Source organism: Mustelus asterias, chromosome 4, assembly GCF_964213995.1.
Source record: "Mustelus asterias chromosome 4, sMusAst1.hap1.1, whole genome shotgun sequence".
NCBI classification, from domain to species: domain Eukaryota; kingdom Metazoa; phylum Chordata; class Chondrichthyes; order Carcharhiniformes; family Triakidae; genus Mustelus; species Mustelus asterias.
The window spans coordinates 67,464,550-67,477,814 of NC_135804.1; the positions used below are offsets into that span (position 1 = coordinate 67,464,550).

The 13,265-nt window shown below is 43.6% G+C and overlaps 1 protein-coding gene across 2 annotated transcripts in view; it reads right to left on the reverse strand.

Annotated features, from left to right (window-relative positions):
- Positions 1-1,568: 1,568 nt before the first annotated feature.
- Positions 1,569-13,265, reverse strand: part of LOC144492770 (oxidative stress-induced growth inhibitor 1-like) — a 30,198-nt gene continuing 18,501 nt past the window's right edge. For both annotated transcript variants that reach the window (XM_078211185.1, XM_078211184.1), the window contains exons 5-6: positions 8,155-8,246; positions 1,569-3,398 (exon numbers count right to left, since the gene is read on the reverse strand). In XM_078211185.1, the coding sequence (XP_078067311.1) occupies positions 2,372-3,398; positions 8,155-8,246 (1,119 nt within the window). In that variant the 3' untranslated portion in view covers positions 1,569-2,371. The remainder of the gene's footprint in view (positions 3,399-8,154; positions 8,247-13,265) is intronic.

The window sequence follows — 13,265 nt, forward strand, 5'->3', positions numbered from 1 at the left end:
CATCTGGCACTGGACTGTCGCTGCACTGGCATTTGACACTGGGCTGAATACATCCAGCACTTGCAATGACCCTGCACTGGAACTCATCTAGCACTGGCATTGACTCAGTGCTGGATCTGCACCTGCACTGGAATTTAATAGATGGAGCAGAATGTTTTTACTGTGACAAGAACAAAATAGACACCAATCTTCAGCAACATGTCTTACTTTTCAGTAACACTTCTTTTTGTTTAGCTCTCTGTATCATTCCTATCACATTAAGTTGACTGATCTGATGTTCCCAGATTTTATTCTATCTCAATTTTTAATCGATAGAAATAACATTAGTTGTTCACAGGTCCTCTGGCAATACTCCCTCCTAAATGGAGTTTTAAAAAATATATAAATTACTCTCCCCTTCTTAGTTTTTGTTGGTGCAAACAATTGGGTGAAACCTTGGGTTATAACATCTTTTATCTTTGTTTGTTTGTCAATTATTTTCTCAATTTTTATCCCAAGTGTATTCACAACAGTTCAACCTCCAGTAATACGTTGTTTGTTATCTCCTAAACTAAAAACGGAGGATAAATAGTTATTCAACATTTCTGCCACTTTTTGTGAATATATCTCAATTATCCTTTCATGGCCCTAACTTTACCTTAATTTCCATAACTTTTCACAACTTGAAGTCCATCAGGTTAAAATTCTTAAAAGTCACATTGTATCAATCTGGACTGTACCTCTCCTTGGGAGTGTTTGATGGGGATAGAGTAAAGGAAGCTTTACTCTATATTGAATCCCGTGCTTGTATCTGTTCTGAGAGTGTTTGATGGAGACAGCGTAGAGAGCTTTACTCTATATCTAACCCTGTGTTGTACCTATTCTGGGAGTGTAGATCTATATCTGACCCATGCTGGACCTGAAAAGTGTTCCACTTGCTAGCACTGCATTACTGAGAGTTACTTGTGACATCAAACGATAGTCTAAACCTTATGGGGTGCGATCTTACTGGCTCGCCAAGCTGGTCGATCAGCATGGCAAGCCAGGAAGATAGCATGAGAAATCAAAAATTCAATTTGCGCCCAAGTGCTCTTGAAGCCAGCTTCACTGGGGTGCTTAGGCTCCCCTTCAGTGCAAAGCTCCTAGCTGTCAAAACAAAATGATAGAACACCAGAAGAATGCAGTGCCAAGCTTGCCCAAAAGACCGGCATGGAGGACCATAAGACCATAAGACCATAAGACATAGGAGCGGAAGTAAGGCCATTCGGCCCATCGAGTCCACTCCACCATTCAATCATGGTTGATTTCAACTCCATTTACTCCCATTTTCATGCTGTTATGACACTCAGAAAAGTTTTGAGAAAATTGCCCCATGACATCAGTTGACCCACACACCAAACCCGCTCCTTTTACTTCAATGAAATCTCCTTGCTTAACAACATTGCTGATGTTAGCAGTTTTGCATTTTCATCTAAATTTCAAATTACCTCCTTCATGTTGTTGGACAGAAATAGTTCACCAGTTTGATTGTTCTAATGTTGCTTGCAAATCTCAGTATATTTTTCACAAAAATTATGAGACTGTGGATTCCAATGTAAAATAGCACTTTATTAAAATAACTTTAATCTTTACAAACTGTAGGTGTTATAAAAAAGAAATTATATTCAGCAATTAAGAATGTACATTACACAGCCAGAACATCAAGATTCAAATCAGAATAGAAATCTCTGCTTGCTATTTCACAGAGTGAGTATTACACACCAGGACACAGCGAGAACAAGGGAGACCTCGGCCAACTCTGTGTCCTCCTGGATCACAGGGTATTCTGTCTGGAGTTCCCAGGTTGTTTGTCTCAGATTCCCAGGCTGTCTGACAGTGGTGTCTCCCTGGGATTCCCTTAGTGACTGAGAATTCCTTGGGAGTCTGTCTGGAATTGCCAGACACATGGAAAAGCTGAAGTGAGGTGTTACGTTTTTCCTTTTCTGGACCCTTCTCTTGGGATACTGTTAAATATAAAAGGCTGAAAGATTCCTTCCCCTTAAACAAGATGACGTTTTAATGACCTTTAAGCCTGAATTGGATTGGGTTGGTACAGCGACGGCGGTGAGCTTGAATACATCGATGCTGGAGCTGTCAACCAGTCCTCTCCAGGCCAGTCAGCCTAGCTGTCATTTCCTCTACTGGTACAGGTTTGGTAGCTGAGTTACCTGTCACATATGGACTAGGAGTAGCAGCAGCCTGGATTTAGAAGCAGGTTTAGCCATATACCCATGATCTGGAAGGCACCATGAAGGTGGGAAAACTAAAAGAATAGTTAGACTTCCTGACAGCGACCCAACACTGACATTAACGTGTCACCCTTAAGCACAGCTCCAGTTTGGACAGCACAGCGTCAGCTGATCAGTGGCTGCCTGTGGATTGGAGATTGAGTGTCATGTCTCTCCTTAAACAGAGCATTGGCAACAGCCAGAGCCCCTCCTTGTAGGAAACGGACGAAGTGATCTCCCACCAATGGACCAAGAGCATAGAGCCCCTGCTCCTGCACACACTCATACGTGTAGCAGTCCACATCTATAGGATTATGCTTGCTGTTAACAGGGAGCTCTGTGTTGGTTGCTAATGACCTTCCTTGATTGGGCAGAAATGTCAAGTTGGGGTCTGAGCCAATCAGGATTAGAGCCATGGAGATGTTGAATGTTCTTTTTTCTCCTGACCTCAGGTCCTGAATGACGCACTTCCTGTCGGGGGTGAAACATAGCACACGGTGTTTGGGAAGACTGAAGTACCTGTCATAGGGCCCTGTGGTAGTGCAGGATTGCTGGGTCATCATCTGGTGAACTTTATGATACTCTGGGTACATCACTTTGGGAAGCTGGTTGAAGATCAGGCCTGGATCATTGACTCCTCTGCGAAAGACATGGATCACTGAGGCGTTGCTATGGTGAACGCAGATGACAGCATCTGCAGCAGTCAGGCCGGCTCCTACGATCAGAATGGGGTCAAGGTTCACCCCCATCTCTTGCTCCTTGAGTGCGTTTTCTAGTTCTGATGTTGTGTGATAAACAAATGGAAGTTCTTCACCATCGACTCCAAGCCAAGCAGGGCTGTCATATGTTCCAGTTGCCAAGACAACCTTCTCTGCATAGATGCAGAAAGCTTTCTCTGAATCATCCCCTGATTTGCTGTAACCATTCACCTCAAACAGGCTTGTGCTGGAAGCTTGGGGAGAGGCTTGTGCTCCTGCTATATTGTCTGAGCTCCCATGTTCTTGCTTTTCCTCACTGGAACTTGGACTGACCCTTCTCACTGAGGTCACGACACTGTTGCATGCAAAATTCTCCCGCAGTCCTTTGGCTTTAGCATAATGCTGGTAATACTGGGCAATGTCTGCTGTCATCGCTCTGTCATTCCGCAGGCATCTGTAAGACAATTGCAAATGCTTTCAGGGATCGGGGGAAAGAGAAAAAATACAAACTACTAACCATTCAATCTAGAAAGGCAAACAGCATCTTGAAACTAGTGATCTCAGTGTACAAGAAGAACACTGTTAAACATCTTGGACCAGCTCAACAGTCAACAGGATTTCCCAATTGGCACTTGCCAACTTGCGCCTGAATCAGTACTCACGAGGGTGAGATGGTAGCATAATGGAAATGTCGTTGGACGACAAACCCCAAGACCCAGCTAATGATATGAGAACCTGGATTCAAATCCCACTATGACATTTGGATTCAGTTAATAAATCTGGAACATAAAGCTAGTCTCAGTAATAATGACCAAGAATCTTATTTCTTTAGGGAAGGAAAGCTGCCATCCTTACCCGGTCATGTGACACCAGATCCACAGCAATGTGATTGTCTCATATACAGTGATGCCCATATCCCATGAAAAAAAGGTACTAGATACAGGAGCCTTTAACTCAATCTTGGGTGCTCAGGGAGACGAGAGATGAAATCGCTGGGCCTCTGACGCAAATCTTTGTCTCGTTACTGGACACAGGTGAGGTCCCAGAGGATTGGAGGATAGCTAATGTGGTCCTGTTATTTAAGAAGGGTAGGAAGGATAACCCAGGTAATTATAGGCTGGTGACCTTGATATCCGTGGTAGGGAAGTTGTTGGAGAGGATTCTTAGAGATAGAATGTATACGCATTTAGAAAGGAATAAACTCATTAACGATAGTCAGCATGGTTTTGTGAGAGGGAGGTCATGCCTCACTAACCTGGTGGAGTTTTTTGAAGAAGTGACTAGAATGGTTGATGAGGGAAGAGCCGTGGATGTCATCTATATGGACTTCAGTAAAGCGTTTGACAAAGTCCCTCATGGTAGGTTGGTGCAAAAGGTTGGATCTCATGGGATAAAGGGGGAGGTGGCTAGATGGGTGGAGAACGAGCTTGGTCACAGAAGACAGAGGGTGGTAGTGGAAGGGTCATTTTCCGGCTGGATGCCTGTGACTAGTGGTGTTCCGCAGGGCTCTGTATTGGGACCTCTGCTGTTTGTGATTTATATAAACAATCTGGAAGAAGGTGTAACTGGGGTGATCAGTAAGTTTGCGGATGACACGAAAATGGCTGGACTTGCAGATAGTGAGGAACATTGTCAGAGGCTACAGAAGGATATAGATAGGCTGGAAATTTGGGCAAAGAAATGGCAGATGGAGTTCAATCCAGATAAATGCGAAGTGATGCATTTTGGTAGAACTAACGTGGGGGGGAGCTATACGATAAATGGCAGAACCATAAAGGGTGTAGATACGCAGAGGGACTTAGGTGTGCAAGTCCACAGATCCTTGAAGGTGATGTCACAGGTGGAGAAGGTAGTGAATAAGGCATATGGCATGCTTGCCTTTATAGGACGGGGCATAGAGTATAAAAGTTGGGGTCTGATGTTGCAGTTGTATAGAACGTTGGTTCGGCTGCATTTGGAATACTGCGCCCAGTTCTGGTCGCCACACTATCAGAAGGACGTGGAGGCTTTAGAGAGAGTGCAGAGGAGGTTTACCAGGATGTTGCCTGGTATGGAAGGGCATAGTTAGGAGGAGAGATTGGGTAAACTGCGGTTGTTCTCACTGGAAAGACGGAGGATGAGGGGTGACCTAATAGAGGTGTATAAAATTATGAAAGGCATAGATAGAGTGAACGGTGGGAAGCTTTTTCCCAGATCGGTGGTGACGTTCACGAGGGGTCGTAGGTTCAGGGTGAGGGGGTGGGGGGGGGGGGGGGGGGGGAGGTTTAACACGGATATCAGAAGGACATATTTTACACAGAGGGTGGTGGGGGCCTGGGGAATGCGCTGCCGGGCAAGGTGGTGGAGGCGGACACACTGGGAATGTTTAAGACTTATCTGGATAGCCACATGAACGGAGTGGGAATGGAGGGATACAAAAGTATGGTCTAGTTTGGACCAGGGAGCGGCATGGGCTTGGAGGGCCGAAGGGCCTGTTCCTGTGCTGTATTGTTCTTTGTTCATTAATTATAATCTGTAGTTAAATTACGGACCATCTAAACCCATCAGTTCATTTGCTTTCTTGGAAACTCTTTGATATTCCACATGTTATTCCCATTCAGATAGAATCCAACATACACTAACGTTGTAATCCAGAGAACCAGGGTCAAGACTTTCTCGGGACCCGGGTTCGAATGCCACCACAGCAGATGTTGAAATTTGAATTCAATAAGAATCTGGAATTACAAGTCTAATGATGACCATGAAACCATTGTTGACTGTCATAAAAATCCATCTGGTTCACTAATGTTCTTCAGGGAAGTAAATCTTCCATCCTCAGCTGGTCTGACCTACATGTGACTCCAGAAGCAGAGCGATCTGGCTGACTTTAACTGCCCCCTTGAGGGGTATTAGAGACGAGCAGCCAAAAAAAACTTGAGAGATTTTGAGATTCACCTCAAGTAAACTCTGGATGCTCGATTCCTGCAGATCAACGTGTGTCCCAAGTGAATTTTCACTGTTGCTGGGCGTGAGATGTGGATAGTGAATTGGTTTCCTACATTACACTTCATCCAAATTATCCTTTCCATTCCCTTTTTCCACTTCGAAGTAAAAGTAGGGTTCATTCCATTGATCTGAACATGTGAGCTCCCTAAATGCTCAGCTGCTAAACTCACTGGTCAGGGGTTTTTATTAATTCATTCTTGGGATGTGCGCATCACTGGCTGGACCAGCATTTGTTGCCCATCCATAATCGTCCTGTGGCTTGCGAGGCCATTTCAGTGGGCATTTAAGAGTCAACCATATTGCTGTGGCTCTGTAGTCACATGTAGGTCAGTCCAGGTAAAGATGATGGATTTCCTTCCCTATAGGACATTAGTAAACCAGATGGGTTTTTTAACAACAGTTGACAATGGTTTCATGGTCATCATTGGACTTTTAAAACTAGATTTTTGTTGATTTTAAATTTCAACATCTGCTGTGGTGGGATTTGAATGCAGACTCTGTATCCTGGGTGTCTGGATTACTAAATCGAGTGACAATACCATGATGACATGCCTTCCATAGCATGCGTCAGACTGTGTCCAACACGGTGACCTGCTTCACCATGAGAAGCTCAATACCTCTCCACCCGTCCCATTGGGTGAAGGAGCTACCATTCAAGGCCTGTGAGAGCCAGCACTGAGAATTAAGCAGCCCAGTCCTCTCCATTACAGTGTGGATGGAGAGAAGTCGTGAACATTCCCAGTGCTCAGAACCCAGAATTCTTTATTTGGCTCTCAGTGTGGAACTGAGTGGGGCAGACCAGTATAGATTCCGGAGTTAGAAGAGATCAATGGAGGCTCCACAATTAGCTGGGGTTGCTACCCTGCTACCAATCCCTATTCAGGTCGAATGGCCACTTGGATGATATAGAACATAGAACAGTACAGCACAGAACAGGCCCTTCGGCCCACGGTGTTGTGCCGAGCTTTATCTGAAACCAAGATCAAGCTATCCCACTCCCTATCATCCTGGTGTGCTCCATGTGCCTATCCAATAACCGCTTAAATGTTCCCAAAGTGTCTGACTCCACTATCACTGCAGGCAGTCCATTCCACACCCCAACCACTCTCTGCGTAAAGAACCTACCTCTGATATCCTTCCTATATCTCCCACCATGAACCCTATAGTTATGCCCCCTTGTAATAGCTCCATCCACCCGAGGAAATAGTCTTTGAACGTTCACTCTATCTATCCCCTTCATCATTTTATAAACCTCTATTAAGTCTCCCCTCAGCCTCCTCCGCTCCAGAGAGAACAGCCCTAGCTCCCTCAACCTTTCCTCATAAGACCGACCCTCCAAACCAGGCAGCATCCTGGTAAATCTCCTCTGCACTCTTTCCAGCACTTCCACATCCTTCTAATAGTGAGGTGACCAGAACTGCACACAATCTTCCAAATGTGGTCGCACCAAGGTCCTGTCCAGTTGCAGCATAACCCCACGGCTCTTAAACTCCAACCCCCTGTTAATAAAAGCTAACACACTATAGGCCTGCTTCACAGCTCTATCCACTTGAATGGCAACCTTTAGAGATCTGTGGATATGGACCCCAAGATCTCTCTGTTCCTCCACAGTCTTCAGAACCCTACCTTTGACCCTGTAATCCACATTTAAATTAGTCCTACCAAAATGAATCACCTCACATTTATCATTTTTCAGCCCAGCTTTGCATCCTATCTATGTCTCTTTGCAGCCTACAACAGCCCTCCACCTCATCCACTACTCCACCAATCTTGGTGTCATCAGCAAATTTACTGATCCACCCTTCAGCCCCCTCCTCTAAGTCATTAATAAAAATCACAAAGAGCAGAGGACCAAGCACTTATCCCTGTGGCACTCCGCTAGCAACCTGCCCCCAGTCCGAAAACTTTCCATCCACCACCACCCTGTCTTCGATCAGATAGCCAGTTACCCATCCAATCGGCCAACTTTCCCTCTATCCCACACCTCCTTACTTTCATCTTAAGCCGACCATGGGGGGACCTTATCAAACGCCTGACTAAAATCCATGTATATGACATCAACTGCCCTACCTTCATCAACACACTTAGTTACCTCCTCAAAAATATATATACTGATAAACTGTTGAGTCACAAAGAGTCAACTTATTCAAAAAAGGTGAAAATGAAATTAGACAAATATTGTGTGCATGTGCTGTCATGTTAAACATAGTAAAGCTTATCATTACCTCCTCTTGACTCTCATCCAGTCTCTGAAGGAAAGATCAGGCAGCTCCATCCAATCACCAAGACTGAGAGTGAACATGGATCCCTCAATAGACTGCCACAGGGACAAGAACAATGAAAAATTAGTCCTGAATACCAGCTGTGATTTCTCTAAATGAAAATAAAATCACTTCACAAACAGCCTGCTCATGCTGTGTGGAGTTGGTAATACAAGAGCCAGCTAACCATCCTCTCTGATTCAATCAGTCTATATGCAACAGTCCATAGTATTTAACTTTAATGTGAGGCAGTGAAACAAAATCCATGAAGTAAAATGAGTTGTATAGTGAAGGAACATACTTAACCTCTCAGTGGATTGGACTAAATAAATACCGAGTCCAACCCTACTCCTGATGAGTGCAGAGCCAGGAGTTTTTCCATTTGGCTCCTGCAGACACGACACTGAAACAATGAGTTATCACCCACAATAATTTATTTTCTTTTATTTAGTCAAACTTCATTTAACTGAGGATGGTTTGTCCCGAAGCTGCCATTTTACATATCACAAGGGGAGAAATTCTATGAAAATTGACAGTTCCAAAGCGAGCAATTTCAATGATGACGTACAACTAGAAAATGCACACTGCATTTTAACATGGTAAAACATCCCAAAGTGCTTCTCTGGAAGATTCCCAAACAAAATATGTCACTGAGCCACATAAGAGGTCATTAGGGTAGAGTTGACACAAAATCTTGGTCAAAGAGGTAAGTTCAAGAAGAATTTTAAAGGATTTGGGAGAGAGATCAGAATGTTTAGGGAGTGAGTTCCAGAGTCTGGGACAAAGGCAGCTGAAGGCACATTTACTAATATGATGTGCAAAAGGCTCAATTGTACAGAGTGCAGGGATCTTGGAAGATTGTCGGGCTGGAGGAGATTTCAGAGATAGGGAGGGGTGAGGCCAGAGAGGGATCTGAAAACAGGATAAGAATTTTAAAAACGAGATATTGCATCACTTTCTAATCACATCTTTCTTCATCCTCCCTATTCTCCTTCTTTCTGTGACTGATCGCTAACAACGGCATTCTCAAAATCTCAATTGTCTGTGGTCTTCGATTAACCAAGACATTTTTACAGCTATTGATTTGGTCATTCACATCCTTAACTCTGCCTTTGATGCCAATAATCACATAAAAACTGTCACACCTTCTCACTCTGCCTGCTCCCCCACTACAGGCCTCATGTCTGCTTCCTTCAAAGGAATGATGTGGAGATGCTGGCGTTGGACTGGGGTAAACACAGTAAGAAGTATAACAACACCAGGTTAAAGTCCAACAGGTTTATTTGGTCGTAAATGCCACTAGCTTTCGGAGCGCTGCCCCTTCGTCAGGTGGAGTGGGAGATGTGCTCACAAACAGGGCATACAGAGACACAAACTCAATTTACAGAATAATGATTGGAATGCTAATCAAGCTAATCAATGCTAATACAACTAATCAAGTCTTAAAGGTACAGACAATGTGAATGGAGAAAGCATTAAGCACAGGTTAAAGAGATGTGTATTGTCTCCAGACAGGACAGCTAGTGAGATTTTGCAAGTCCAGGCAAGTTGTGGGGGTTACAGATAGTGTGACATGAACCCAAGATCCCGGTTGAGGCCGTCCTCATGTGTGCGGAACTTGGCTATCAGTTTCTGCTCAGCGATCCTGCGGTGTCGTGTGTCATGAAGGCCGCCTTGGAGAATGCTTACCCGAAGATCAGACGCTGAATAATTTACTATCTGTAACCCCCACAACTTGCCTGGACTTGCAATGTTATGATGTGTAAAGTGGTATGATACAGCTGCCACTTGATTATTTTTATTATACAGTATAGCATTGCCAAATAGACACGAGAATAAAATCAAATCCTGAAAAGCTTTAACCAACTTTGTATGATATATTTATATACTATATATTGTGTATTGATAAAGACATAATTATTTTGTGAAGTACTGTGGTACAGCACTTGCACTCAAACAAATGATCAAATTAGAGATAATGTAAGAGTACATCATATAAAGATCGGAGCTGTGTGGCATGTGATTTTAATGGGGAAGGCGATGTCTTTTGATAAGATTACATACAAATGAATGGATGTCCAGCTGCAGCTAAAAAAGGCCAGTACAAAGTGTTATTTAATTCACACTAAGCTTTCTAAGGAAGGGGGCTATGTAGTTAAACGTAACTAACAGAACTGCTTTCCTCAACACAGGCAAAGACTGCAAGCAAGAATGATTGGCGTGCGCGGGTGAATAGATAATATAACTTGTAAAGATTATATGAATTATAGTGTTAGGTTTGATATTTGATCATTGCGAATATGTATGTAATTGCGTATGTAACTGTACTACTTTGTGTTGTCGCGACTGTAAATTTAACTGGATTGGAGGATAACTTGTTTTACAAAGCTCACATACATTTACACGGGAATCGAACTGTATGTTACCCGTTAGCACAATCGGTAGAAGCCCTATTTGTAGCCACCCCTGGGTGGACCCCTCATGACTTATATACAGTAGATACATCAGGTGCACCCTGTAAGGGACAAATTGGCAAATATAAAAGAGGTATACAGGGGAGATGTGTGGGACTTGTAAACCCCACAGATCCTGTGTGCAGGGGGTTCCAACAGGGTGGGAGGAAAAGCTTGTTCAGATACTGCAAGCTATCTGCTTTGTTTTACGGGGCAGGGATGGGGATGTGCCTATGCCTTGGTCCCTAAGAATGATTCCTGTGTACAAACGCAATGTGTCCGTCAATATTGTCGAGTTAATAAGGAACATTTCTGTTCATCACTTGTGATGAACAGAAATGTCTGAATATAACCGCGGGAAGACAGCTTATTTGTGGACAATGCAATGGAACTCACGTAAGCTCAGACAAACGGACATACCCATTTGATACTTACCAGGTGGTGGGATCAAACGGGGAGTCAAGTAAACCAAACAATTGGCAATATGAACACACTCATAATCAAGACACTAAATGTTACCGGACTAAGAAGGTATATGTGTTCCTCTTCAAAGGTACTTACATGACAGAAACGCCAAACCTCCCAAACCGTTTTGCAGTAGGAACAATCGGACCAGTGACTGTTCCATGCACTCAGAAGGGGCATTTTCGGAGGAGAATAGTAACTCGGGCTATCAGCAAAGAATTCTGCGCTGACTGGGAAGCCCCGGGCACAATGGGATCCTCACTGGGATATGGGTTCCTTGGAGCCTTATCTCTGGCCGGGGGGGGGGGGGCAGCAGGAGTGATTAGTGCAAAGAATAGGAATCATATTCTTTGTGGACTAACAGTCCTGGAAAACAGCACTTCAAAAGTACTGGAGGCTGTTAACCAAGAAATGGCTGAACTGAGATTATATGCACAACAGACACGATACGCTATCAGTTAGCACAACAAGGGGGAGTGTGTTCAATTATAGGCAATAAATGCATAACCCATGTCACAGTCGAGTCCTATAACATTACACAGGTCATCAATAGCATCCGAGAACAACTTGATAGCTTCAGACAGGGACCCAAGAAAGGAAGTAACTGGCTGGAGTGGCCAGTAGCGGGGGGTCCTGGGAATCTTATTTATTACATGGATTGGTCATGCTCATTTCAATTGTAATTGTCTGTTGTCTCATTGTTGGATGCCTAAAAGTCTGTTGCAAGGTGATGGTGACAAGAATTGTGCCAGAAGCCAGTGTATACATCGAAGAAGAAACCCCGATGAAGATCCCCGAAGACATCAGAAGAAACGAAGAAGGAAAGAACAACAAAGAACATATAAAAATTGTATCGTTAGTCTAAGGATTAGTGAAACTCATAATCCGACCAAAAGTGGGGACTGAAGGAGGAAAAATATACAGATGGGTACACATAAGATGGTTGCCTGGCACACAAACAGTCACCTGGGAAAGAGACATTAAACGGACACTGACTTTCAGTACAAACAGCCACCTGAGATTAAAACATAAAGGACAGACAGCTATCCAAAGTTAAACATGCAGGAATCAAATCCTACAGGAACCCAGCCAGGGCTTAAAGGTAAGGACAATAGGGCTAGATAATGAGATTAACTACAGGTGGGGTCGGGAATACATAACTGCAGGAAAACCAAATACTGTAAACTACTGTATGAATAGACCGAAACTAAAGTCATTGATAGTCACTGACGTAGGAAATGTATCCATTCATAGAACAATGCGATGTTAACATGCTTATGTCTGTATCTGTCTGCATCTGTCTATAACGATGTGTTTAACGATCGATCACCTACTTGATTACAACGATGTGATAATGGCTAGATGTTCGGTCCATCTATTGTGTAAAGGGTATAAAGATGGACTGCTCCTATTGTCTCATTGAGAGAAGGTTTTGCTGCTTGTTAGTGCCTTTTCTCCACGAAGCTTCGTTAAGTAAAATTGTATTGTTGAAACCTTCAAGCCTGACTTGCAAAGTGGCATTTTTCCCACAACAAACTTGTCTTCTAGATTACTGATTAACTTTGATATCAGTGTTAACTTGGCTTCACAGTTATCACTTTCCCCGAGTCATATGCTTGTGTGTTCAAGGCTCGAGTCAGGAACTTGAGGACGTTTCCTTGGCTGACATTCTGTTCAGTACAAAGGGAGTACTACACTGCTAGAGGCAATGTGGGGGATTTTAGGATTTTAACACCTGATTGGTAATGAATTGAGGTTAAGGTGGGGATGGGGGTAGGGAGGGTGAGTGAAAATTGCTAACATCTGAAACCGGTTCCAAACACACTGCAAACACTCCTACATCTGGAGTCCTGGTTTAAAATGTGGCAGCTCAATTATTTAAATATATTGATGAAGCGGTTTGCTTCAGGTTCTCGCAGCTACGTGGATTGAATTGTTGCTGACAAGTTATCCAGAGTGTGCCGAAGAAGCAAATCCGCATGTTTCCCAATTGGAAAGCATGGATGAACAAGGATATCCACTGCTTGCTGAAGTCCAGGTCTGAGGCGTTCAAGTCAGGTGACCCTGACTGATACAAAAAAAACAGATATGATCTAAGGAGATCCATCAAAGATACCAAAAGACAGTACCGGACCAAGCTCGAGTCCCTGGCTAGCA